The 25,180-nt window shown below is 32.7% G+C and overlaps 1 protein-coding gene and 1 long non-coding RNA gene across 3 annotated transcripts in view; one reads left to right on the top strand and one right to left on the bottom strand.

Annotated features, from left to right (window-relative positions):
• Nucleotides 1-550: 550 nt before the first annotated feature.
• Nucleotides 551-22,821, top strand: Lrrk (Leucine-rich repeat kinase). Its single transcript, XM_077439161.1, has 53 exons — nucleotides 551-826; nucleotides 1,248-1,454; nucleotides 1,541-1,706; nucleotides 10,931-11,084; nucleotides 11,167-11,332; nucleotides 11,441-11,556; nucleotides 11,627-11,786; nucleotides 11,882-12,037; nucleotides 12,111-12,272; nucleotides 12,343-12,506; nucleotides 12,582-12,708; nucleotides 12,792-13,006; nucleotides 13,076-13,234; nucleotides 13,309-13,477; nucleotides 13,568-13,744; nucleotides 13,817-14,094; nucleotides 14,169-14,460; nucleotides 14,546-14,713; nucleotides 14,804-14,947; nucleotides 15,070-15,211; nucleotides 15,303-15,434; nucleotides 15,511-15,656; nucleotides 15,734-15,912; nucleotides 15,988-16,165; nucleotides 16,235-16,424; nucleotides 16,492-16,628; nucleotides 16,717-16,804; nucleotides 16,877-16,999; nucleotides 17,068-17,261; nucleotides 17,351-17,453; nucleotides 17,526-17,731; nucleotides 17,809-17,957; nucleotides 18,047-18,185; nucleotides 18,420-18,519; nucleotides 18,595-18,758; nucleotides 18,831-18,936; nucleotides 19,023-19,195; nucleotides 19,277-19,468; nucleotides 19,546-19,713; nucleotides 19,790-19,930; nucleotides 20,008-20,101; nucleotides 20,178-20,287; nucleotides 20,370-20,492; nucleotides 20,577-20,772; nucleotides 20,842-20,964; nucleotides 21,032-21,128; nucleotides 21,206-21,322; nucleotides 21,527-21,652; nucleotides 21,722-21,900; nucleotides 21,974-22,107; nucleotides 22,191-22,310; nucleotides 22,392-22,553; nucleotides 22,641-22,821. The coding sequence occupies exons 1-53, from the start codon at nucleotides 776-778 to the stop codon at nucleotides 22,722-22,724; spliced, it is 8,046 nt and encodes a 2,681-aa protein (XP_077295287.1). The 5' UTR covers nucleotides 551-775; the 3' UTR covers nucleotides 22,725-22,821.
• Nucleotides 18,045-25,180, bottom strand: part of LOC143917603 (uncharacterized) — a 28,636-nt gene continuing 21,500 nt past the window's right edge. For both annotated transcript variants that reach the window (XR_013261082.1, XR_013261081.1), the window contains exons 2-3: nucleotides 19,539-19,708; nucleotides 18,045-19,461 (exon numbers count right to left, since the gene is read on the bottom strand). This is a non-coding gene — a long non-coding RNA (uncharacterized LOC143917603). The remainder of the gene's footprint in view (nucleotides 19,462-19,538; nucleotides 19,709-25,180) is intronic.

Here is a 25,180-nt window from a genome sequence, read left to right as displayed (position 1 = left end):
TTATAATTAATTGTCTAGCGAATTTTAAAATTCAAAAATATATTTTTATTTACGGATTTTTTGCATTTTTTTGGTCAATTTTTTATTTCACCACGTTCATAAGGATTGGTTTTCTATCTCAATATTTTTTATTTGTATCTAAACGTACTAACTCGAGCGGTAATTGCATTAGAAAGACGTTGGTGCAAGCGACATGGCAAGTCCGCCACTTGCGCGCGTAAGTGGCGGACTCTCACTTGTTAGAAGTAAGGAAGTAATGCGAGTCGACTGGTAAGAGTGGTGTGACAACTATGAGGACTGCAATCCGTGCTCCAATTAATAAAAAACGCCAATAGATGCTTCGAAATTTTTGTCTCCAACCCAATGCCTACTTTATATTTGGTCCTGCCAACAATGCTCATCAATGAATAAACATCACAACCTTCCATAAATAAAAAATATATGAATAAAAGTATCATATTCTTAGCGTATTATTTTGCTAAAATAAAATAATAGAATTTTATTTGGTAAAACAAAACGTCATATGGTCATTGCTTTTGGCCTTAAGATCAGTTTCAAACGCTCTGAAACGGATGACACCTGTCAAATCGGTATTCGTGTCCTCATTTCTGGTTTTTGAATAATTGTCCGCAATCCACTGATGGATGACTTAAATAAAACCAAGTCGATATTAATTTATTATTTGTAACCACTTTACACGATCATTTTCATAAATGATGCTTTACATTTGTTAATGACATGTGAGCTTCAGCTCTTGTTTGTAATATAAATCAGCATGGATTTGTCGCCTGAAGAAGACAATTTTCCTGGAAGATTATTTCACCAGGTATTCAAACAATTATTATTACTTGGATGCATTGTGATTAAATAATCAATTTTTAACTTAACCACACTTGCACAATACTTCACTTTCACATTTATAATCAAAATAATCATACTGAAAGTAAAAAATTTCAAACGCTTACATTTATTTAAAGTTTACATATTCGATATTTTTTAATTAGTAATACGATTTTTTAAATAAATATATATATATATAATTTATACATATACATATGTTTATACAAATATACAATAAAAAATATGCTTTATATATAATCCAATTAAGATTTTAATATGTACAATATTTCAATGTTCATAGATGTGAAATTATAACACATTATAATATGGTGAAAGTGTCGAATTGATGACAGCAGATGTTAATATATTAATTTGTTAAATCCATTCAATGTTTATTTATGTATTAGGCTGCGCTATGGGATAATGCAGAACTATTAGCGGATCTCGTCTCCGGTGCGACAGACGATGAAGAAAATCTAATCGATGCAACGGATGGCTTAGGACGCACTGCCCTCCATGCAGCAGCCACATGCGAAAATTCACGCTGCATGTTGATACTGTTACAAGCCGGAGCCGATCCCAACAAAGCTTCGGATCAACGTGCCAAATGCAAGGTGTTTAGAAATTTTAGAACAAAATTGATCAAATAATATAAGTACTTATATGATTCTAACTTGAATTCAATATTTTTACATTGCAGACTCCCTTACACGTATCGGCTGAAAGAGGTGATATTAAGAATGTAAAAACACTCTTAGATGGAGGTGCAAATTGGAACGTTCGAGATGTAGCAGGAAACACGCCACTGTTGTTAGCTGAACTCAGTGGTCATTCGACCGTTGCAAAACTATTGAAAGATATTCAAGGTAAATTACATGATTTATGTTGTATTTTTCATTCGTGTAAAATAATAAAAAAAATATGCGAATATTTGCGATCCAAGTTTAATACAATAAGCAATGTGACTCAAAATATATATGTAAGTACTCTAAGTACTATATATCTAAGTACAAAATATATATGTAAGTACATCAAAATAAATATGTAGAATCTAGAATAACTTTCCACATTTTGTAAACGAAATTCCAGTTTAAAATGGTTAGTGAGGTGTTGTGTAACGCTATACAAATCATTTCATTTAAACTGGACAATAAATGAAAAATAAATTCACTTAAATTAATAATTTGAAGTCACTAATCAGTTTTTCTATTTTATCAGGCTTCCTAAAAAAGTTTAAAAATTAATAAAAGTTTACGTTTGTAAGGTCAATACACAAGCAGCCAATACACAATGTCCTTATAAAATATTCTCTATTCCTTATTATTATTATGGCTAGACTTAGACTAGGGATCAGAGCAATTGCAAATAACAATAGACCGTTCCATCAGTGCTTAAAGCAAGAGAACAAAAAGGCTTGTGAAAAATGTTTTTTCTAGAAAATTAACAATAGTACTCCGATCCATAGCCTAAAGTTCTGACCGCACTGTACGGCCGTCGACTGCTGCAGCACGACACAAAACGGCAAAGTTGATACAAAAGGCAACTCTGTCGCGTGACGCGTAGTGCGTTATATCTCATACAATTTCATACAAACAATATTTGGCCGCATGCTGCCGTTCGTGTCGCAGACGCATAGTGCGGTCAGACCTTAAGTCTAATTATAACAATCAACAATCATAATAATTAACTATTTTTTAAATGATAACCTTTGTTTTTTCGAAAAATTTTCTACTGTTCAATTTAAAAGGTTAATTTTCTTATACAATCATAATAAATTTTTCCAACACCCCATTCAGTTAACTTTTTAGTAGAAAGAAAAATACACAATACCTGTTGGTCAGCTAAACTGCTCTGACCAATAACAATCGCGTCTTGATATTTTCACTGCCTCATACATTATCGTCATATATGTATATACAATAGCGCTATTCTGCGTGTCTGTATGTGCTTTTGTGAGATAATGCTGTACGAATATAATACATAATAACAGATGAACGAAAAACTTCTATTTATACTGTTTGCTACCAATGTTTTATCTGGGTAAATAGGTTTCTGATCATTTAGCTCTTTTTATTTATTTAATTAATTAATTAATTTTTTTATTCGTGTTTTATATTGTTTATATGTAGGTATTTTTTTTCATATTAAACAATTAAATATAAAAGGTATTTGAAAAAATACGACCGTGTGCGGATCGAACACAGGACTGACATATTTCTATAAGTTTTTTTTTAATTAATATCTTAATATGCCATAACAGTAGCGATGTTTCTGTTCAAATTTGGCGTCCCTTTAATATTTTTTCATTATATTTAAGAATTTATTTCATTTAAAAAATACACATTTATTGAAATATTTAAATTAAACATTTTAAAATAAAATAACAAAACAAAAACAGTTATTATTTATATTATAAATGTCCCACATGACAATTTCGCAATAAATATCATATTATAAAAGGTATCAGTTAAAAACAATTATAAGTAAACACAATTAAAATTTCGTGATTTTAATTTTTTTGTCATTTGTTTATCATTTATTTTAATTGTTATAAATGGTTGTTTCAAATATTTTTTTCTTTATCTATAACCATATAGCTGTCTTGACCGGTAACCAATAACATTTTTAACAACTTAACTATTAATTATTACAGATACAAAAAACTAAAGACTAATTTTCTGTTATTCTATGTATTATCAAAATTTCTTTTACTTGCTAATTCAATTTCTATTGTTATATATATTTTATAATTCAATTTAGTGCAATGTTCAGTAACTTTTACATAAACTATTTTCTCGAAAATTCCTAAAATCATTATCGAGCCCCTGAATTATGTAATAACGATGATCTCTAAGTATCCTGTCTCTCTGCTGAATTGCTTTGTTATCCTTATTCCATTTATCAAGTATGAGATTCCACAGATTTAAAAATTCAAGAAACTTATAATTGTGCATTTGAAAATTGTGAAAAAAGTGAATGTGAATTAGCAAAATTATGATCGTATTTTATAATGTTTAAAACTAAAAGTACATGTCCTCACACTGCTCGTGAACTGCTTCCATTGGTTTAGATTTTGAACACCATCTCGTATCCGAATGTTATTTTTAAATTTATTATTATTTATTAAAAAATAAAATAAAATAGGCGAGGGGAGCCTTCGGCGCCCATCGCATCGAGCGCCCTTGGCACTCGCCCATTTGCCATAGCCTCGCTATGGCACTGGCCATAACCCATGCAATGATATTTCACCGGACACAACGCTAGTTGTACGTAATTGTGATTTGTACTTGTATTTTTTTTTAATTATAATTTAGTTTAATGGTTCGCGTGCGTTAAAAGTTCATAGATCAATTAAAATCGAAATATAGACGTGCTGCCAAATTAAATAAAATGATATTTAAATACACACATACATACCTACATCTATAGAAATGTTAAAAAATGAGATTTGATTTTTCAAACAAAGCTAACAAATCTTAAAGGGCATCGTGACATGTCCAAAAAATAGGTCTACCTCACGGGACCGAAAGTGAAAAGCCCGAAAACGCAAATATCGGAAGGCAAAGATCTTAAGTCGAAAGATCAAAAAAAAGGTGCATGGTTAACGGTACTATGTATATATAATATATATATATATATATATATATATATATATATATATATATATATATATATATATATATATATATATTTTATATATATATGAGTGGCATGCGGTGAAATTATCTCTCTTTTTGTCATACAGCCTTGTTTAATGTGCGCGCGCAGAATACGGGAGGAAAAGCCTGTTCCTCTTGTTCCTGTTGTATCCTGCTCGCGCAAATTAAGTGAGAATGTACGACGGGGGGAGAGAGACTTTTACCGCACGCCACTGATATGTATACTAACCGTTTTTCATATGTATGCGTGGTAAACGAACATTTTCGACTTTTTAACATTCGGTGCGGTGACCGTCACCCCCAAAAAATATCGCTTTTGTTATTCTGTACTTTTCGCCATTGTTAAAAACAATCTTCGACATTTGTTATTCAAAACTTATTAAACCCATAGATATAGAATACCATAGATACGCCCTGACGCTCTAAGCCGATCACCCTGTTGGACCATGCACACACAAAAAAAAGTACAGATCATGCACACTCTCTCTCAGTAGCTAGTTAGCTTCTAAGTAGGAAGGTCGATTGACATTTTTCGAAAATGCCAACGTGTTCAGTGAAATTGTGTTACAATTACTCAATTACTCAAGAAAACAGATCCTTGCGGACGTTACTAATGTAATAGTTAATGATGGTTTTATTATAGTAACATACATTTGTAGTTTAATATAGTGTGTACAGCTAAATACTTTTTTCTTAATATGGCTTTATTAGTTTAACTTCAGTGCATGTACATATACATAAACTGTACATAAACTGGTCCTTCCTTTTTTTTCACCACTTCCCCGCTAGTTAAACCCCCCGCACCCCTCAGTTAGTGGATCCCGACAAGATCTCCAACGAAATTTGTATGTAATGGCATATCTAGGTTATTCTACATCTATGATTACACCCGTAAATGTTTATGTCAACATCAAACAGACATATATTGTTTATAAAATTAGGCAAACGGACTCTGAATAATTGCAACGTATGTGCGTGTCCGGACTCGAATTCAGATGCGCTCCGATTTTTTTTAAGTGAAACTCTCGTCGCAGTTCAACGTGTTTCCAGGCCAGCCAACCTATGTACCTGTACATAACTTGGGCGAATATCGATCCCCTCGGAAAATGTTACGAGTTACAACAATACACCGGATTACCGCACACTTTCGGACAATGCTCCCGAAAAATGATATCCTCAGCGAATGACAGCCCCATCGATCCGCACACCTGTAATATCCCCTTCCGTCATTTTCCGAACCGGATGAATACAGCCAATGGTCGTCAGTCAAACCGACGTGGTCCGACCGCACCCGGTTTTTCAGCACACCTGACGATTGTTCGGTTTTTTCACGAAACGGTCGTCGTTTCAGCGGTTTTTCGTTTCGTTGGAAAAATAATAATGCAGTGTTTTTGGTCCTATTGAATTGTCGAGTTTTCTGGTCGATTTGTTATTTACAGGTTAAGGACGCTCCTCTAGTCGCCGAACTCTCGAAATAGTCCTTAGTTGCATAATTTAATACGTGAACTATGCTATGAATTACGATTGCTATTTGTTTACATATTAAAATAAAATTCAACTGTTGAATCAACTGGAGCATATGTGCAATTTCCGTCTTTTGTTTTAATTTGTAATTACGCTGTTGATACTTTTCTATATGTATGAATTGATTCATTGTTTTATCGGTTATTGCATTGTTTTTTTAAATAAATAAAACAATGTATTTACGTTTTTGGTCAAGTTTGCGGGAAAATTCTTAGCTTATTCAGCAGTTAGCAAACTTTAAGTGAATAAGTAAATTTTACAAATAGGGTTATATAATTTATTATTAAAAATAATTTCATCAATGCTTTTCACTGTATATATATACATATGTATAAACTTTCTCTCTCAATTTTTATAAAAGCAATACATTGATCATTCTGCTATGGGTTAGGTGAGGTTAGGCTTACAAAATCTTTATGACATAAACTGTTCCTTTTAAGGTCTGTTCATACCTATCCAGCACGACCCGTATCCTGCAGGTGTCATGCAAGTGCGGATAGTATTCTTTGGTACATTATATGGACGTATTCATACTCCATTCGCGCATGCGCATTTACGCATTCATGCGCATCCATATAGAATGTACTAAAGAATACTGTCCGTACTTGCAGGATACTTGCAGGATTCGGGTCTTGCTGGATAGGTATGAACAGACCTTTAAGTGTATACATAAAAACCGGTGATTCGTAATGAACTTTTAAACTTTCATGTTTTTTTTTCGATGTACATACTTATTCAACATACATAGCAAAAAACTTTATAATTTTACCAGTTTATATACTTAAATAGATGTTGACATACAACAAAAAATATTGCCAATCACTAATTTATACATTTTTAAAGTTTTATACGTCGAAGTGATTTGTATTTTACAGCAAAAAATGTCTTATGTGGTCAAAAATACGTAAACTTAAAAAAACCAAATTCCTGTTTTCGTTCTCCCAAAGGTTATTTTTTTCTATTTATAATTGTTTGAATAAATTTTAAAACGCATCAGAAAGACGATAAGTGTATTATATAAATAAACCGGTTACAAGTATAGAAAGATTTATACTGCTACAATATTATACCCAATTCTTTCGAATTTACTATGATAACGATGTTTATTTAATATGACGAGTTGCATTTTATCTGAAACCTTGATTTTTTTGCGTCCTCAAATGCTGATATATAAATAGTATGAAATTCTCGCACATTTTCATTTATATGTAGTCTTCGTTGTTTGACGCTCGTGGGGCGGACGCGGTAAAACTTGATCATTATATTGTTGACTGGCAACTGTTGCAGACCTCTACTGTCGTCTTGATTGCAAGTGCTTCAAAATCAATTACTAGCCTGTCTGTGATAATCCGTTGTGTTCATAACATGTAATTACGTCTATTTCTGATGAAAAACCTTAAATTTTGAGACGTTGTGTATTGAAAGATGAAAGACCGCGTGCCGGCCGGCAAAACGGAAAACAAACAAAATGGTACTTCCAATCAATCACGGCTCAATGCTCCTCGCAGACAAGAAGAAACTTCTTCCTCGCTTTCTCCAGAAATCGCATACGATGCTTGCGACTACTTCACAGATGACGTCACTGTCCCTTGGATGGAACTAGGCAAGTCGAAACTATAATAATTCAGTTGAGAATATATTGCTAATTTGTGCGTAAGTAGAAACGGCCCATTCGCCGTATTAAAATGAGGTTTAGAAAATATATGTAGTAACTAGACATAGGAGCTGTGATGCGCCAGCGCCGAAATAAATGGGTTTCTTTTGTCAATTTCTATTGTCAACCTTTTGTTGCTCTCTAGAGAGCAACAATAGAAATAAACAATATAAATTGACAGAAGAAACCCATTTATTTCGGAGACTGGTAATAACTAGAGGTAGGATAGCCAAGTTGTCGTTTATTGTTCAAATGTTGTAAATGCATTGTTAAAGGTTTGCCGAACCTTTTTTACAAAGGATTTATAACAATTGAACAATGAGCGGCACCTTGGCTATCCTACCTCTAGTAATAACAGATGGTGTTAAAACAAAAGGCAGGACCGGAAACGTGCTATTTCCAGAAAACAGGGTGTTTTGGGTCTATTTTCCAGGAAACAGGGCAAACTACAAAGCTAGAGAGCATAAAAAAAGGTTCATCATATAAATTAACAAAGCACGACGAACAATGAACAGCGCGAAGTTGGTCCGCTCTTTAATTATAACAGACCGGTAGCAAATAACAGATAATAATATCGATTGAGCGTGGATATTTTTAAACCAATCTTTCTTACTTTTTTGCTAGCAGTCTACTTCTAGATTTAATATGCATACTTTTCTGTGGATGAGATTGTTAATTTATTTTATTTTTATTATGCATCAATTAATCAAGCACACTCGTCTAACAGATTGCTCCAAAGCGACGAGTGTGCTAAATAGATTAAGAATGGAAAAAAGTACATGAAAATACAAGTAAAAATACATAAATAGAAGAAAAGAAATAGAGAAAAATAAATAAACATGACATACAAATTCTTAAAAATTCTAAACTGATCAAACTTGGTCGCGACCTCCGTAACCTAGGAAGTGGTGCAGAAAATGACGAGATATGTGACCATCCAGTGAATTTAAGAATCGGAGGCCATGAGGAATGGGAGAATTGCTATAAGCCACATTTAACTTATAATATACCTTAATTAGACTTTAAATACAAAGTATATGTACATATGAGCCGTTGTATTTGAAAATGGAGAAAGTTCAATTTTCAGTTCAAAAAACACTATTTCTGTTTGACTTAATTCACAAATGTTTATCGCTTCTTTTAATTCGATATGTCCAGAATATCGGAAAAGCAGAATAAGTGTAATACGGGCCACCAGTATTTTTAAATATTGTTAGACGCAAAACATTATAATATATTTAATGTTTTCCGAAATATTTCTCGAAATGAAGAAAACTTGACTTATGCCACTTTCAAATATAACGGTTCATATATAGATATACAACACAAATAAAATATTTATTCGTACAAATTTATATTAAATGCATTATTTTATGAAATATTAATAATATTAATGCCAATAAACAATTATTTTTTAGAATGTTCATTTTCAGTATATTATTTCTGTTAATATTAAAAATGTACCTTTAAAGCTTGGTTTTTTCAAATGTGGCTTACAGGGAGGAGGGGGGGGGGGCGGCTTATAAAAAGCAGATTTAAAATCACTTTAGATGAAATATTCGATTTCAAAAACGTAGACGCAACCGTAACTGAATTTATACGTAACAATTTAACTAACAAAAATACATTCAAATTTGTTGTTCGCTATAAATATGTTTTGTATAACTAAATATTTATATTTCTCATATTATAATTCTGTAATATTAGCATTTTCTCTTCTCTTCCGATAACCGTTCAATATATTCGAAGTTGACCTTATTGACTACACGATAATTATCGTTGTGTTCGTAAATTAATTATTCAATTGGTTATATTTTTCTATAAATATTTAGACTTGAATACATAATATTTGAAAACGAAAATCTAAACCGCACTTGTCAAGCTTAATCTTCACAAAAATACCATAATGGAATCAGACAGTTACGTGATAGATCGTCGAATACGATTAACGTAACTAATGCTTCACTAATTCCGTATACATTTTCGTCAAATCTGGGTCTTCTTCGTACTTTTACTTTTACTATATTTCATTTTATATTTTAAAATATAAACGAGCGTAACATTTCGTATATCCTTTTACCTTTACACAATCAAACGTGTGACACATTGGATATCAAATTAACTTATATTTCTTCACATTCACAAACCGCAAGTGTTTGACATTTCACGTTACGCATAATTAACAATAAAATTTTACGCATTTCAATTAATTTAAAGGACATAAGCCCCTATCCACTTCATATATTTAAATATTTCTAGTTTCATGACCAGAGACACGTATTTTGGGCATTTTGCTATTAATGCTTAATTGATGCTAAAATTCGGAATAGATTCCGAATTCGGAATAAATTCGTAAAATATGCGAATAGATGCTAAAATAACAAACAAAAGTGAAATTTGCATAAAATTTATAAAATTAATAGACAATTTAGAAGGGTCTTCCTATCCCTTTGCCCATTTATTATATGAAGAAATTGAGGGGATAAAACAGAGCTTGCAGTTTACCATAGATGGTGTTTTTCCTGTCGAAACCAAGCAACTGCTTTTGTCTACTACTGTAAATAGTAGACAGAAGTGTGGATGCTGAAAGGTATTTTAGTAAATACAATATAATTGTTATGTTACCGATCGTCGCACAAATCTCAAAAAAGAATCTGTAGAAATATGCTCCATGTTGAGTTTTAATAAATTTTAATTGGTATTATATTTTTATATTCATATTTTTTGTCTTTGTATTTTTATATTCACGTTTTTTTCATTGAAATTTTAATTCCAAAACATTTTTGAATTTTTCTATTATTTTTTAATTGTTGTGTTGTCTTTAAATTGTAGATATGTATGTATATAAATTTTATTAAAATTCATCGAAATTTTTTATTATTTAAAATTAAACTCTTCATAAAAGTAGATGCTAAAATTGAACATTTTTAATGCCCTAAAACGCTAAAATGCAAAATGAAAATGCTAAAATTGACAAAAATAGTTGCCCAAAATACGTGTCCCTAGTCATGACATATTAGAAATGCGATTTATTGTGTACATAATTCATGTATGAGATTAATCCTATCGTCTTATCCTTCGACTCATTATTATTTCAATATCACAACAAATCCCTCGAGTGGTATGTTTACACTAAGCAAATGAGCACCGAATGCAACAGGTTCAAAAACACTAAACAAAAATACGTCGTAAACCACTCATTCGAATAGAATAATTCAAGCATATACTTATTTTGTATTTATTTTTATCTCAGATGAAAATGAACGAGCACGAGCTGCTCGACATGCAGAACTGCGTACTTCTTTGGCAGCTGGATTATCGTTACGCGATACCTTGTCTTCTCTTGGTGCTGATGCTGGTCTAATCGTCAATATGGCACCCGCTGGTGCCAACACGCTTCTTTTCACGTAATTATGATTAGCTTTTTTTTATCGCACGTCCTATTTATCATATGTTGATTGATTTCATACCCAAAAATATTTCTTGCAGGGCTGCCGAAATGGGTTTAATTGATGCCGTTAAAGCTTTAGTTGCAGCTGGAGCCGATGGCCGTTCACATCCTGTAACTCGCTATTCGCCTCTCTATGTTGCTTGCTATCATGGAAACAAAAATATTGCCGAAATTTTACTTCTCAACTTTCCGGAAATGGTACAGGTAAGGATGCAATATTTCATCCGATAGAATTGGAAGTAATGTGTAAACCAATACGAAATAAAATCGTCATGTTGGGAGCTATATTGATTTTTTTACTTTTAATTTCAGCAACAAACTGTTGAACGTTGGCTTCCATTGCATGCTAGCTGTATCAACGGTCATGCTGAATTAGTATCTTTATTATTAGATTTCCCATATCCTGAAAAACTCTTGACCACCTACAGGTTTGTTTTTTATTAGCTTTATATGGTATTTTATTTTCTTTCATGTTATAAACTTATTCAATCTTCTTAGGAATCCTTCCGGTGAGTGGGAATATCAAGCTGTTTTTGATATCAATCATCGTGATGTCAGTGGCCAAACAGCTTTATATGTTGCGTGTCTTCTTGGAAACCGTCCTATTGTTGATATTCTTCTCCGCCACACTGTTAAGGCTGTCAAAGTTGCATCTCAGGTATTTGAATTTCAATGAAAATTAAATTAAATTATCTACTTTTGCCCTTAACAAATCAACTAAAATCGTCCTATTGTGCTATTCTAAATTTTCAGACAGCTGACGTTTTGGATGAAGCATCTACTCCTAATTCCGTCAAAAGTATTGAGCATGAAATAGTCGTTAGTCCCACTCGTAGACGAATTTCTGATGGCATACAATCAATACTATCGAAACTTAGTATGAGTAGCAAACAACAAGACAGTATAACTGTAAATAAAATTATACACATTAATCAAACACATAATTATCAAAAGTTACAGCACATTTATCATATTGTTGTAGGAATCGAATTCAGATCTTAGGATTAGACCTGTAAATTTAGATGCAGTCATAGGTTTTACTAGAGACACTTGTCTCCGAGCAGCTGTACGTGGTCGACATACAGATATAGCACAAGTCCTTCTAACAGCTGGAGCAGATCCGAATGCTCCTTCTAACATTCAGGTATGAAAAAATACCCATTTAAACATATGTTACTGTTACAAAATATTATACTTGAAATTTTACTTTTCAGCATTCCAATACCAGAACTTCAATTGGATCGAATCTATCTCAGTGTTCTGTATATTCATCGGCATCCCAAAATAGTGCATTAAACAACTCATCTGCGAATTGTGCCAATCCGTTTGCTAATATACAAGAGTCAATTAGTTTACCAGCTTTAGTTGAAGCTTGCAAGTCTGTTTTGTCTCACTTTGTAGCTTTTGTTATGAAATTATATTATAGTTTTTAAATTACATTTTTGTTTTTCAGAGCAAGAGATCATAGCCTTGTAGAGATACTTTTGAAACATGGTGCTAAAGATTTAACTTGTTTAGCCCTCAAAGAAGCTGCTAATCTTAACGATGAAACACTAATATCACGGCTATTAGCTATAAAGGTAAAAATATATAAACATACATATGTATAAATGTAATTTTTATATTGTTTCGAAAAATTTCTGATTTCCTCTTAATTTTTTAGGCATATCCTGATCCAGAATATAAGATTAACAAAAGGGGAATGACTGACAGTATGTCTATTAATGGTCTTTTGAGCCCTGGAAGTGATCCAATGACTCAAACTGATAATGTTTCTTTAAATCGACGTGCGCCACTTCTTACCTATAGTGCAATGTTTCCTAGTCAACCTGCTATGCTAAATTGGCACAATCAAAGTTGTAGATTAACTTCTATTAAGTTAGTGATTCACAAAATTTTATATTATTATTATAATTTTATAAAACTAATTTGAATTTTATTTTTTAGAATGTCATGGATACAAGATGCTGCTTTGCATGTTAATCCTAAACTTCTAAGTTCATCCAGAGGTCGTTCAGTTGCTCTTCATGCTGTAACCAGACTTGATCTGTCCGGAAACGCTTTAAACTCAATCCCTTTAGCCGTATTACAAATGACTAGTCTTCGGTATGTGTATTTTTATTTTTTATTCTTAATGTTAATCAATTTCAATATATATTTCATTATTGAATATTTCACAGGTATTTAAATGTTGCGCAGAACAAATTAGAAAAATTGCCTGTCACTGCAGATGGTGAAGAAAATTGTGAACAACCAACACGAGGTAGACGAAGTCGACGGTCAGGAACACAACAAAACGGTACTGAAGACTACTTTACCGCACCTGTACTGGAAGAAATATATTTACAAGTATATATTTTTAATTAAAAACTTTATATGTATGTATGTTGTATGTTTCATCTGATTGGATTGAGTTTAAAATTTATTCACTTTATCCAGGAAAATCGTTTGGAATACCTACCAGATGCTTTGTTTTCTCTACCAGCTCTCACCACTCTTGATGTTTCTAATAATAAACTCAAAAAATTACCATACTCTTTATGGCGTTCTCCTAGACTTCGTGATCTGAACGCCTCTCTTAATTTACTCCGAGACCTGCCAACAAGAGCCGAGCATGTAATGTATTCATATAATATATCTACATCATCGATTGTTGTACCGTTTTTGATAAAAACACGTTATTAATAGGTATCGGTAGCTGAAGATGCTGTGAACACGCTAGTCACTCCTTCAATGTCTTCTCAAGATGTCAGAATTCCATCATCTAACTCCTCTGGTCATCTGTCAAGTAACAGCAACAGTTTTAATAATGCGAATTCATCTACCAATTTGAACATACAACGACGTAGTTGGAGTGTCGATCGAGTTGCTGGAATAAAGACGGACACATCGCGAGATAGCTTTTCAGAAACATCTATTCTTGACGAAGAAACTTTGACATACAATAAGAAAGTTGAGGGTGTATTGTAAGCCAGTTTTTCCACACATGCATTGCACTCTAGTTTTATCGGTACTTTATAGAATTCGTATTTATTTATAGGCAACAAGAATTGCGCAAACACCATTTGTGGACGCGAGGACTTGAAATAGCTGAAAGACCACCTGATCCTCCACCAACGGCTCGTTGCTCTCGTTTAACTATCTTCAATCTTGCTCATAATCAATTCACGTCCATACCTGCAGGGTTGCCATGCTTAGCACCGTCCTTATCACGTCTTAACATGTCGTACAATGGACTCAGGAGTATGTCACATGTTACCAGCTATCCGAATTCTTTGAAACAATTAGACTTGAGTCACAACAAAATTACTTGTTGGCCAAGTCTTCCTCAAGTAAGCTGCACTCAACTTAATTCATACTTATGTATATACATAGGTTTGATCAAACTTTAATTTGTGTTTTATTATACATATATAGGTAGATAGTTGGGGTCCTTTAGAACAAGGTAATTTGTTGTGCTATTGTCCTGGAAGCAATGCACAACCGAGGACAAGAGCCAGATCAGCTAGCGGTGTTCGTAAGGCAGTACTTGCCGCATTATGTCCGGCTCGTCGTCACTTACGACTTGATGGATTACGTACTTTGGTAAATTGAGTTCTGATAATATAAAATAATACATACATTATTTAAATTTAAACACACAAATTTATGTAAAATCACAATATATGTAAATAGGTGCTTGCTGACAATCTATTGACGCGTATCCAACTTACTACTGATGATGATGGAGGCGGTTTGTTGGAATATAACGATAAAACTTCCACCGGAGAAAAGATTGGTCGTGATGGAAACACTTCAACAGATGATGACGATGATTGGGTAAGTTGGAATCTTTTTTTTTTGTTTGTGTTTCATTTCAATATTGTGTGTTAACATCAACATTTACATATCATTGTTGATAATTCATACATAAGTATTCTTGTATGTTTGATGTCTTTTAGAATCTAATTCCTGTTGTGAGAACTCGTCTGTTGTTTCCTAACTTGTCTATGCTTGATGTTTCTAATAATATGTTAAAGTGTGTCCCATCTGCCATTCATGAATTATCTAACCTTTCCGTATTAAATATCAGTGGAAATTCAGGTATGTAAATCGATTATAATATTGTATGAAATCATTTACTGATTTATTATATTTTTCATTTTTACAATATGTGCTGCATATTTATTTTCAGAAATTGCGGAACTACCATCCCAAATGGGTCTGTTAAATCGACTATGGAATCTCAATACTTTTGGTTGTCCATTACAAGAACCTTTGAGGTCTATGATTGATTCGAAAAAATACAAAACGATGGATATTATAGGTTGCATTAATGTTTCTATACTTTGTTTTTCAAAACCATTAAAATGAGTCTTAAATTTATTATATTTCATCGGCAGGCTATCTTAAATCTGTATTAGAAGATGCAAAACCATATGCACGTATGAAACTAATGGTAGTTGGCATACAAGGCATAGGAAAAACCAGCTTGCTGGATAGACTACGACAAGAAAGTGCTCCTGCTCATCGCCGACGGCCACCTGAAGTATGTAAAAAACATTTTTTTTAATATTTAAAAGATTTAATTTACTTCTATGTCGACATTTATGTATTACTTTATAGCATTGGGCCAAACGAATGGGAAATAAAAACATTAATACAAAAACATCACGTGGCACAAATATATCAACTGTCGGCGTAGATATAGGCGATTGGGTATACGATCGTCATCCAGCTCGCAGTGGACGTTCAGCTCACGGTCCAGTGATCTTCAGAACTTGGGACTTTGGAGGGCAAAAAGAGTAAATACTTTCATACATCTTTTAAAAATATTTTCTTTAATATTAATTTTAATCTAATTGCTATTATTTGTCCAGGTATTATTCAACTCATCAATACTTTTTATCTCGCCGTTCATTGTACATCGTTGTGTGGCGAGTGCCGGATGGCGTTAACGGTTTGGCTGGAATACAGCACTGGTTAGTCAGTATTCAAGCCAGAGCTCCAAATTCACCCGTCATCATCGTTGGAACTCATTATGATGCCATTGCAGATGTGAGTACTCATTTTTATAAGTAATACCTGTATTTTAAATAATATATTACAGCTTTTGATCCATTCCAGATGCCACCTGAACAAGCTCCAGAACAGTTGCAGCGCATAATCAGAGAAAGGTTTATATCGATAAGCGATCCAGAAAAGCGCGGTTTCCCTCGCGTGCTAGACAGCGTCGAAGTAAGTTGTTCAACTCGGCATAATATACGACTGCTATCTAATTTGATTTATGATACTGTCTTCAGTTTAAGACAACCAGGTAAATATTCTTAAAATTTACTTAATAAGTATGATTTCAATGATTTAACATTTTTTCACACTTTTAGGCAGCAAAGAACTTCTTCTTGAACAACGCATTCCTGCTTCATATCTGGCATTAGAAGATGCTGTGGGAGTACTTTCCGCCGAACGCCGCGCACGTGGTCTTGATCCCGTGCTCACCCATGAACATTTCAAACATCAGGTTTTTTATATTATGTTTTATGTTTAATATGTTAAATAGATAGTAATTTCTTAGTACAGCGTGGTTTAATTTTTTATATATTGTATAGGTTGCTCAATATATGCAACAGAAGTTTCATCGAGGATTTAGAGATCAGGCTGAACTACATCAAGCTACTATGTTTCTTCACGATAATGGTCTTTAATGAGTTTTTTATTATAACTATTATTTTATTTTATTTTGATTAAAATAAAAATCATATTTTTCAGGTGTTCTTCTTCATTATGACGATGCCACTCTTAAAGATTTATATTTTCTTGATCCTCAGTGGCTCTGTGATATGTTAGCCCATGTTGTAACAGTGAGGGAGATCAATCCATTCGCCAGATCGGGTATTTATTTTCATATGATAATTGCGTTATGTTTCATTACAATATAATTAATAATTATTTATTTTCAGGTATAATGAGATTGGAAGATTTACAACTCTTATTTAAATCTACTCGTGCTGGTGATAGTAGAGAGTATGTAGTATCTTTACTTAATAAATTTGAAGTTGCTCTCAGTTGGGACGGACGATCCCTGTTATTACCACCATTGCTACCAGCGGCTGAGCCACCGCTTGATGGAATGGGTATAAATAATTGCGTTAAGGTATTAAATATTCCGTTTGTCTATTTTTTGAATATTATGCTATATGTATATACATACATTATTATATATTATATTTTCAATGATAATAGATACCTATGAAGACAAGGGGTTGGACAGCGAGAGGCCACAAAAAAATTGCAGTTTCTCCACTGTCTATTTTAAATCAAAATGCAGATGGCCTAGTACCTTCCGGTAGGTTTTGTTAACTACATCCCATAACAAATTTATTTTACATACATATATTCACTATGAATAAATTTTTAGGTTCCATAGTTGCTACAAACGTACCTTGTGGACCAGTTATGTCTAGTTGTTCAGCTTATAGTCGTCCTTATCCTCAAAGAACCATTCGCCGTTTATTGATCGCTTCTTATTCTCCGTGTGGCTTTTGGCCTCGTCTTATTACACGCTTACTAGCTGACGACACTATATCAGACATAGTCGATGCGTTTTACCCAGTGCCCGATGAAGTTAGTTTATTGTTATTATTGATATGGCAAATTTGAATTCATCACTGTTTGAAATCTTTCTTATGTGTTTAATTCAGTTTGCAAATGATAGTGCTATCATGAAAGCATCAAATCAAGGCAGTGAATGGTGGCCATGGCAATCTGGTTTACGTTTAACTCGTTCTAATGTGCCTCTTCTTTCCTTAAGAGAAATTCCTCAAGAATATTCTCTTTATAGAAATATCAGGTTCAATTTTATCTGTTGTTTTATCACTCAACTTATTCATTATATTATTCACTTTCAGTCTATAGTAAGTTTTTTTATTTTATTTTTAGATTTCGATTGAAACAAGAAGGCATGTGGACTGATGTTGATACAATTAGTTCCTCCATTTTAGAAATATTGTTACCGGCTGATGAAATGATCATTAAACGACCAATAACTGATGAACAGGGTGATGCTATTGGTTTTCAAGTATGTAAAATATCACAAATGTGTGTATCAGTGGTGTCACCCCAATTTTGGAACAATGGGTTTCCAAATTTTTGACAAAAATTATATGAAGTTTTAAATGAAATAACGGTTTCCGGAAACTTTTGATTTTTAACAACGGGTTTCCGGAAACCCTTGGAAACCTTTAGGGTGACACCACTCAGTGTATATAACATAATGAAACAGTGTTATACGCTTACATATTTATTTTTGCAGAATATTTGCATCGAGCCTTCGATTGAAGCTATGTCAAAATTGCTTGTTTTAGTAGTTGATCATATTGATATATTATTGGAAGATTGGTATCCTACTTTAGGTATAAAATTCTCTTAAATGGATATGAAATCAGTGGAGGATAAAACATTTTTATTTACTTTTTATATATTTCTAGGCACACGATTTGTTCATACGTCTGAGGGAAGATTCTTAGTTACCCGTTTAATTCCATGTCCACAATGTCTTATCGATGCTGAAACTATGATTAACAATGGAGCAGAGGTAAAATCGAACGATGTGGATGATAAATTGAATGAAATCCATCCACAGTTGCAAGAAGTAGGTTACATCATAATTTTCCAAATTGACATTTTTCAACATGTTTCTCAACATGAATAAATATTTACTTAGGCCTTTCAAAGAGCTCCACGGGAAGATATAGCTATAGTTCCATCTAGAGCTAGCCAAGAATCTACTACATCTGACGGTGATAGTGGTGTTGGCCCAGACTCTTCAGGTTTTGCCATAAATTATGTATTAAATTTAAACCTACATTTCATTTTATTCAGTATTATATAAAAAGCTATGTGTAATACTTTTTAGGTTCATCTCGCATGCCATCTATGGAAGGAGTTGTGGGCTCTGGTCAAGCATCACAATTTCCAGCGGTTCACGCCTGGATGATAGAGGAGTGCATACTGCAAGCTGGAAGTTCTAGATCAATAGATTGCCCAATTCATCATGAAACAATGTTGGCGAAAATAGCACCCGATGTGGTAATTGTTTTTATATATGTACATATGTATGCTTGACTTAAACAATACATATATATTTTTCACATATTATTATATTTTTAGATATTCCTTGACTTGGGACCTCGTCGTTTAGCTTCCAATACAGACCTTACTAGAGGAGCTTTAATTGGCAGAGGAGCTTTTGGATTGGTTTTTCGCGCTGAATGGCGTGGTCGAGGCCCCGTCGCTCTTAAAGTTTTACAACCAGTTCCACCGGGTCCGCGTGCCCCTGCAAGTGCTCTAGCTGCCTATAAAGTATGAAAATACATCTTTAATTTCATTACTTATATAGATAATTTAAATTAATTAAACAATTATCTTATACATTTTAGGCAGCAGCAGCTAGATGGGATAGAGATCCAGCGCAAGCTGCTTGTCGTGCTTATCTTTCAGCTCGAAGTGAAATGGGGGTTCTGTTGCCTTTACGACATCCAAATGTTGCACCATTTTTAGCAGCTTGCACATCACCTCTAGCTCTAGTGCTGGCACTAGCTCCTATGGTAATTTAAATAAACAATATTAGAGTTAGATTATTTAGATGAATTAGTATGCAACTGTAAATTTGGTTTTATAAAGGGTGCATTAGATGGAGTTTTGAGAGGTTATCGACAGTCTGGAGCTAGACTAGGTCCTCATTGTGCCCAAGCAGTTGCAATACAAGCAGCTCGAGCACTAGAATATCTACACCGTCAAAGAGTTATTTACCGTGATTTAAAAGTATAACATTCATACTATACTAAAACTCAATTTTAAATAAAACTCAATTTGTGTTATATCAATACATTTATTCCTAGGCTGAAAATGTGCTAGTTTGGGAAATGCCTCCACCTGTTGGTCCATTTAAAGATCATCCTGATTTGAATGTTCATATTAAAGTGGCTGATTATGGTATGAAGAATTATTTTTGCTCATTTTTTTTCAATGTACATATAATATTAATTGATTTGTGTAATTTATTCTATAGGTATCAGTCGATTAACGTTACCTTCTGGCACAAAAGGCTTTGGTGGTACTGAGGGCTTCATGGCTCCGGAAATTATGCGATACAATGGTGAAGAAGAATACACCGAAAAAGTCAGTAGTCTAGTTTATTTTAAGTAAATAATTTTTTATCTTAATTTTTACACTACATATGTATGTTATATATCAAATTCAGGTGGACTGTTTCTCTTTTGGAATGTTTTTATATGAACTATTGACGTTAAGACAACCATTTGAAGGTCATGAAGCTGTAAAAGAATGTGTTCTTGAAGGAGGTAGACCTGCTTTAACACATAAGGTATAAATATATTTAAAAAAAAATTGATGCATTTATGTATGTATAATTTTGTTTGTAGGAATTCAATCATTATTTTTTTGCTAGGAAACATTATACCCGTGTTACATGTTAGACTTAATGGTAGCATGCTGGTCTGGTCAACCTGAACAAAGACCTTCAGCCTCGCAAATTGTATCGATCGCTTCAGCTCCAGAATTCACCCACTTGGCTGACGTCGTCTCTCTACATCATACATCAAACGTGACTAATGCAACAGCCACTCAAGTCACTAATATTACTGGTATATATCATACTTTTCATTATTAATCCCTTTAAAAATTCATAAAATTAATTATTGCATCATTTTCAGATGAAGGTGCCAACGGTTGGGAAGTTTGGATAAGTCGCTCTCGACCACGTTGCGATGTACTGGCTGCGGCTCATGCAAGATGGATACACTATCATGCACTCCCCGTGCCTACGTTACCACAAGGTATATTTATTATAAATAATTTATGTGTGGTGATATATTATCAAGGCTGACGTAATTTGTGTTTAAGATGTTTCAACGGATGAAATGATACTTCCTACTGCAATGTGTTCGGTCAATAGTACAATTTGGATTGGAGATTCAGTGGGACATATTCATGCTTATGAGTTTGTATTATTCATTCAATAAACGTCCAATATGTGAAATATAATAATTGAATGTATGTACATATGTATAATTTTAGTTCATCAGATTGTCATCATGTCTTTTCTTATGCTCTTGAAACGAATAATTGCGAGGTTTCTGCACTTTTACACCTTCCAACTCTCGGACGAGTAGCAGCTGCACTCTCAAATGGAAGGTATGTATATAAATTAACTATTTGTAAATATATAAAGGATAAACCGAAGTAATTGGCCGATCTATTGTGGATGGCCACTGAGATTTTAAAGGCTAAATAAATAAAATTTAGGCATAAATAATTAATATGAGAATCTTGTATGTGCTATTATTACCCTCCAGCATGTGCAAATATGATTTATATAATACATATATTTTCTTTCAGATTGTTTTTATTAGATAGCAATGCAGCACCACTTAGTCCAACAGCTGGGGAAGGAACGTTTGTAATGACAGAACTTGGTGCTGCATCAACTCTCCATTGCTTAGCTTTTATCTCTACAGATGAATAGTATGCGCATGTGATACAATTTTTTCAATATTTAACATGATTTGTTAATAACAATACAACTATTTTCAGTTGTGAATTGTGGTGTGGGGGAGATACGGGTGGAGGCGTATCGATATATAGACTTGTAACCGGTATAGGTGCAGCTGGAGCTCAGGAACTAGCTTGTCCAGTTCCTCCTGTTTCGACTAATTCACGTGTCCTCCATGCCGTAGCTGGCATCAACACCGTATACACTTATCTATATCCTGGTATCATACTTTCTTAGTTGTCTTTATTAGTTCAGCCAATCAAAAAACAAAATTTAAATCTCATTTGTTTCAGGTTGTGTAATATATCAATGGGATGCATTTGAAAAATGCCTTTTGGCTCGTTTAGATTGTTCTAAATTGGTTCCCTGCTCTGAAAGCCTTCGGTCGATCGCCATTGAAGAACATCTTAGCCCCGGACGCTGTCAGGTACGTAAATAATAAACGTGCCCGATAAGTTCAATGGTTGCATACGAGTATATATAGTACTTAATTGAGCTTGTATTTTGAAGGTTACTTCACTGGCAGTTTTGAATGATGATGTCTATATCGGAACTACTTGGGGATGCATAATTATAGCTGAAAAAGAAACTTTAAGACCTGTCACCATATTCAGACCATATGAAGAGGAGGTATTATACTGTCATTTAATTTCATCATACTTCGATACTGATTTGTATTTATGTAAATACATAACGTTATTTTCATTACAGGTGCGTGCTATAATCCCTCTTCCACCGTACAAAAATAATACACACGAAAACAGTGATAATCAATCAAACGATGCTTGGCGAGATGATGATACACGATTGATTGCTACGATCGGTCGTGGTTATAGAAGCTTGCTGGCTCGATATACAGATACACCAAATCAGGTGAAGAATTTTATTGCTTTGAATGTGTATTTAATTCCTATTCATATTTAGTATGAAATTATTTTTAATTATGATATTTTCGTTCAGTGTTCTACCAATACTAGTACATCTCAAGGATCTGGCGTTATTCACTGCTTGCTATGGCGTGCAGAACACTGGGCCGCTAACTAACCAAAGAAAACAAATTTATTGTAAAATCAATATGGTGCTAAAGTCGATCTGTAACGTTTTCCAACGATATACTTTTGATCATTAAATTTGTTGATTCAAAAAAAAAAAAAAAAAATATATATATATATATATATATATATATATATATATATATATATATATATATATATATATATATGTATAGTATGTATATTCCAAATTGATAAGTAATTTATTGAAAGCTGTATTTTTTGAATTGTATGCAACTATCTACTTTTATGATAATTTTAATTACATAATATTGTCCATTGAGAATATATTTTGGTAGCATCTAATTTTTATGAATAATTACATGTTATGTATTGTAATGCTTTAAATCTCTTGAGATTTCAAATCGTTTTATGTTTAAGAGGCTACTTTTGACAAAAAAAATATTTTTTATAATATTGTCTTTTTTTTAAATAATCACTAACAACGTTGATGAAGAAAGAGCTTCTTTCAAACTTTTAATGTGATCATAGTGATTATGTATTTATTACGTAAACTACTTTGTGATTTATTTTTATACTTTATATAATTGTCCGTTGATTTTATTTCTAAATATCAAACTCAATTTAATTATACTAGGCTGGCAGCTTTATTAGTGAAAAATTTCCAATATGATTAATTAAATAGTAATTGAAAAATCAATATAATTGAATAGATAAGTACATTTTCGCTTCTATAATATAATAGCTGTTCAAATCTGTATTTCAAGTTTTTCTATTCTCATAATAAAATTTAAAAGACACCGAATATGCTCTTACTAAGATAACTTTTAATAATGTTTATTATAGAATTAACGTAATTAATTTTACCATGTAATTAACTCAAATTCTATTCATAATTTTTCTTAACAATCAGTATTATTTTTTTCTTTAATTTGACTAAATTGATCTCATTTCTCATAGTCTATTTATGTTTAAAAACAAATATAATTTATACAATACCTAAACTAAAGAGTAAAAATAATTATCTACCAAATGTCATTGATTAATGTAGTAATCATGCAATTGTGCTAAATATAATGGGTTTTTTTGCTAATTGCAAGGAATTGATAACATTGTTTGGTTTTGAATGAAGGTGCAAAATTTGTTTATAAAATGTATAAAACAATCTTTTTCTGAATACTTTAAGCTTATTCATTTTATTTTATCTATGACTTTTTATTGGTTGTGATGCTTATTAGGTAGTTAATTTACCTAACAATACCATTTATATGCCCCAGTGAAAAAGTTTAGAAATTTGTTTATTTTCTATAAGAATTTTAGAGACTCAAGTATTTCCCAATTTCTAGATTTCATCTGAAAATGATTGCACATTTTGTATTTTATGGAAAAAATCTTGACCCTATCCAAACTGTTATATATATACTAACATTTATATTCCATAATGCAATTTCTATTTACATATGCTGTGACTTCAATATTTCAAAAATTTTGCTGTACTGTGACAACATTATTAATTGTTATTAAAATAATAATTAAAAATCATTATTTTTTTATATTTCTGATAACATTAAATCCTGCAAGCAAACAAGTCAACCTGCCTGGCAGATTTTGTGGTAAGTATAGACTCTAATTGGTTTTTTATTACTAAAATTTAAACAGTACATAAGCTGTAAAATACCACCTAAAAATTATTTTGTGAATTAAAAACGAGTTATTATTAAACAATAACAGTCCTTATCAAAAAATAAAAATATTTAATTGTACTTTCTTATCTGTCGATAAAAAATTAAACATTGTTGTATTTTTAACGCATTGTTTGGAATAACAAAAAACCTGTCTTATCCGATTTTTTTTCAATTGGATTGTCTGAACGGTATTTTCCACTGAAAAACAAATTCATATGATAAATGATATAAACACATTTATCGTTTTTTTTTTCATAAAAACTCATTATTCTGTTTTTAGTGCTAGATATCACTATAAATCCAAACATGCTAGGTGAAAAATCTTATCGCCATATTTTTTACTAACCTCTTCTTAGTTCATTTAATTCTGAACACTAGAAATGGTATAAATCCAAACATGCTAGATGAAAAATCTTATCGACATTTTTTAATTCTGAACACTTAGAAATGGCGAAAATAAATGCCTGAAATATGTCCACGACAGTCATAAACTACGTACAAGACGACGTGAAATACTAGATCATAATATCGTGTGCCGTGAAACGTGCTGGCATGAATCCAGCTATTGAAAAATAGCCAGGTGAGGGAGAGGTGGGGGCAAAGAGGAGTGTCCTCATCCCATTACCAGCAGCTGGACCCGAGCCAGTGCCTGAAGTGCCACAGCTCCAATACACACGAAGAGCGTATCGATCGATGCAGCTTATACAATTGTTATGTATCACCTCGCAGTGCGCGAGGTCATGGTTTTCAGACGAGGGCACATCAAATCCCAGTTGGCCTCCATCGAAATTTTCTTCAAAAC

Source organism: Arctopsyche grandis, chromosome 10 (assembly GCF_051622035.1).
Source record: "Arctopsyche grandis isolate Sample6627 chromosome 10, ASM5162203v2, whole genome shotgun sequence".
In the NCBI taxonomy this organism is placed as follows: domain Eukaryota; kingdom Metazoa; phylum Arthropoda; class Insecta; order Trichoptera; family Hydropsychidae; genus Arctopsyche; species Arctopsyche grandis.
This window is presented reverse-complemented; position numbering and strand designations above follow the sequence as displayed.

Coding starts and splice junctions, on each gene's coding strand:
- Lrrk (XM_077439161.1), top strand. CDS start 776: ATGGATTTGTCGCCTGAAGAAGACAATTTTCCTGGAAGATTATTTCAC. Junction 17,958..18,046: donor TCTCTTTATAGAAATATCAG/GTTCAATTTTAT, acceptor TTTTATTTTTAG/ATTTCGATTGAAACAAGAAG. Junction 18,759..18,830: donor TCCATCCACAGTTGCAAGAA/GTAGGTTACATC, acceptor ATATTTACTTAG/GCCTTTCAAAGAGCTCCACG.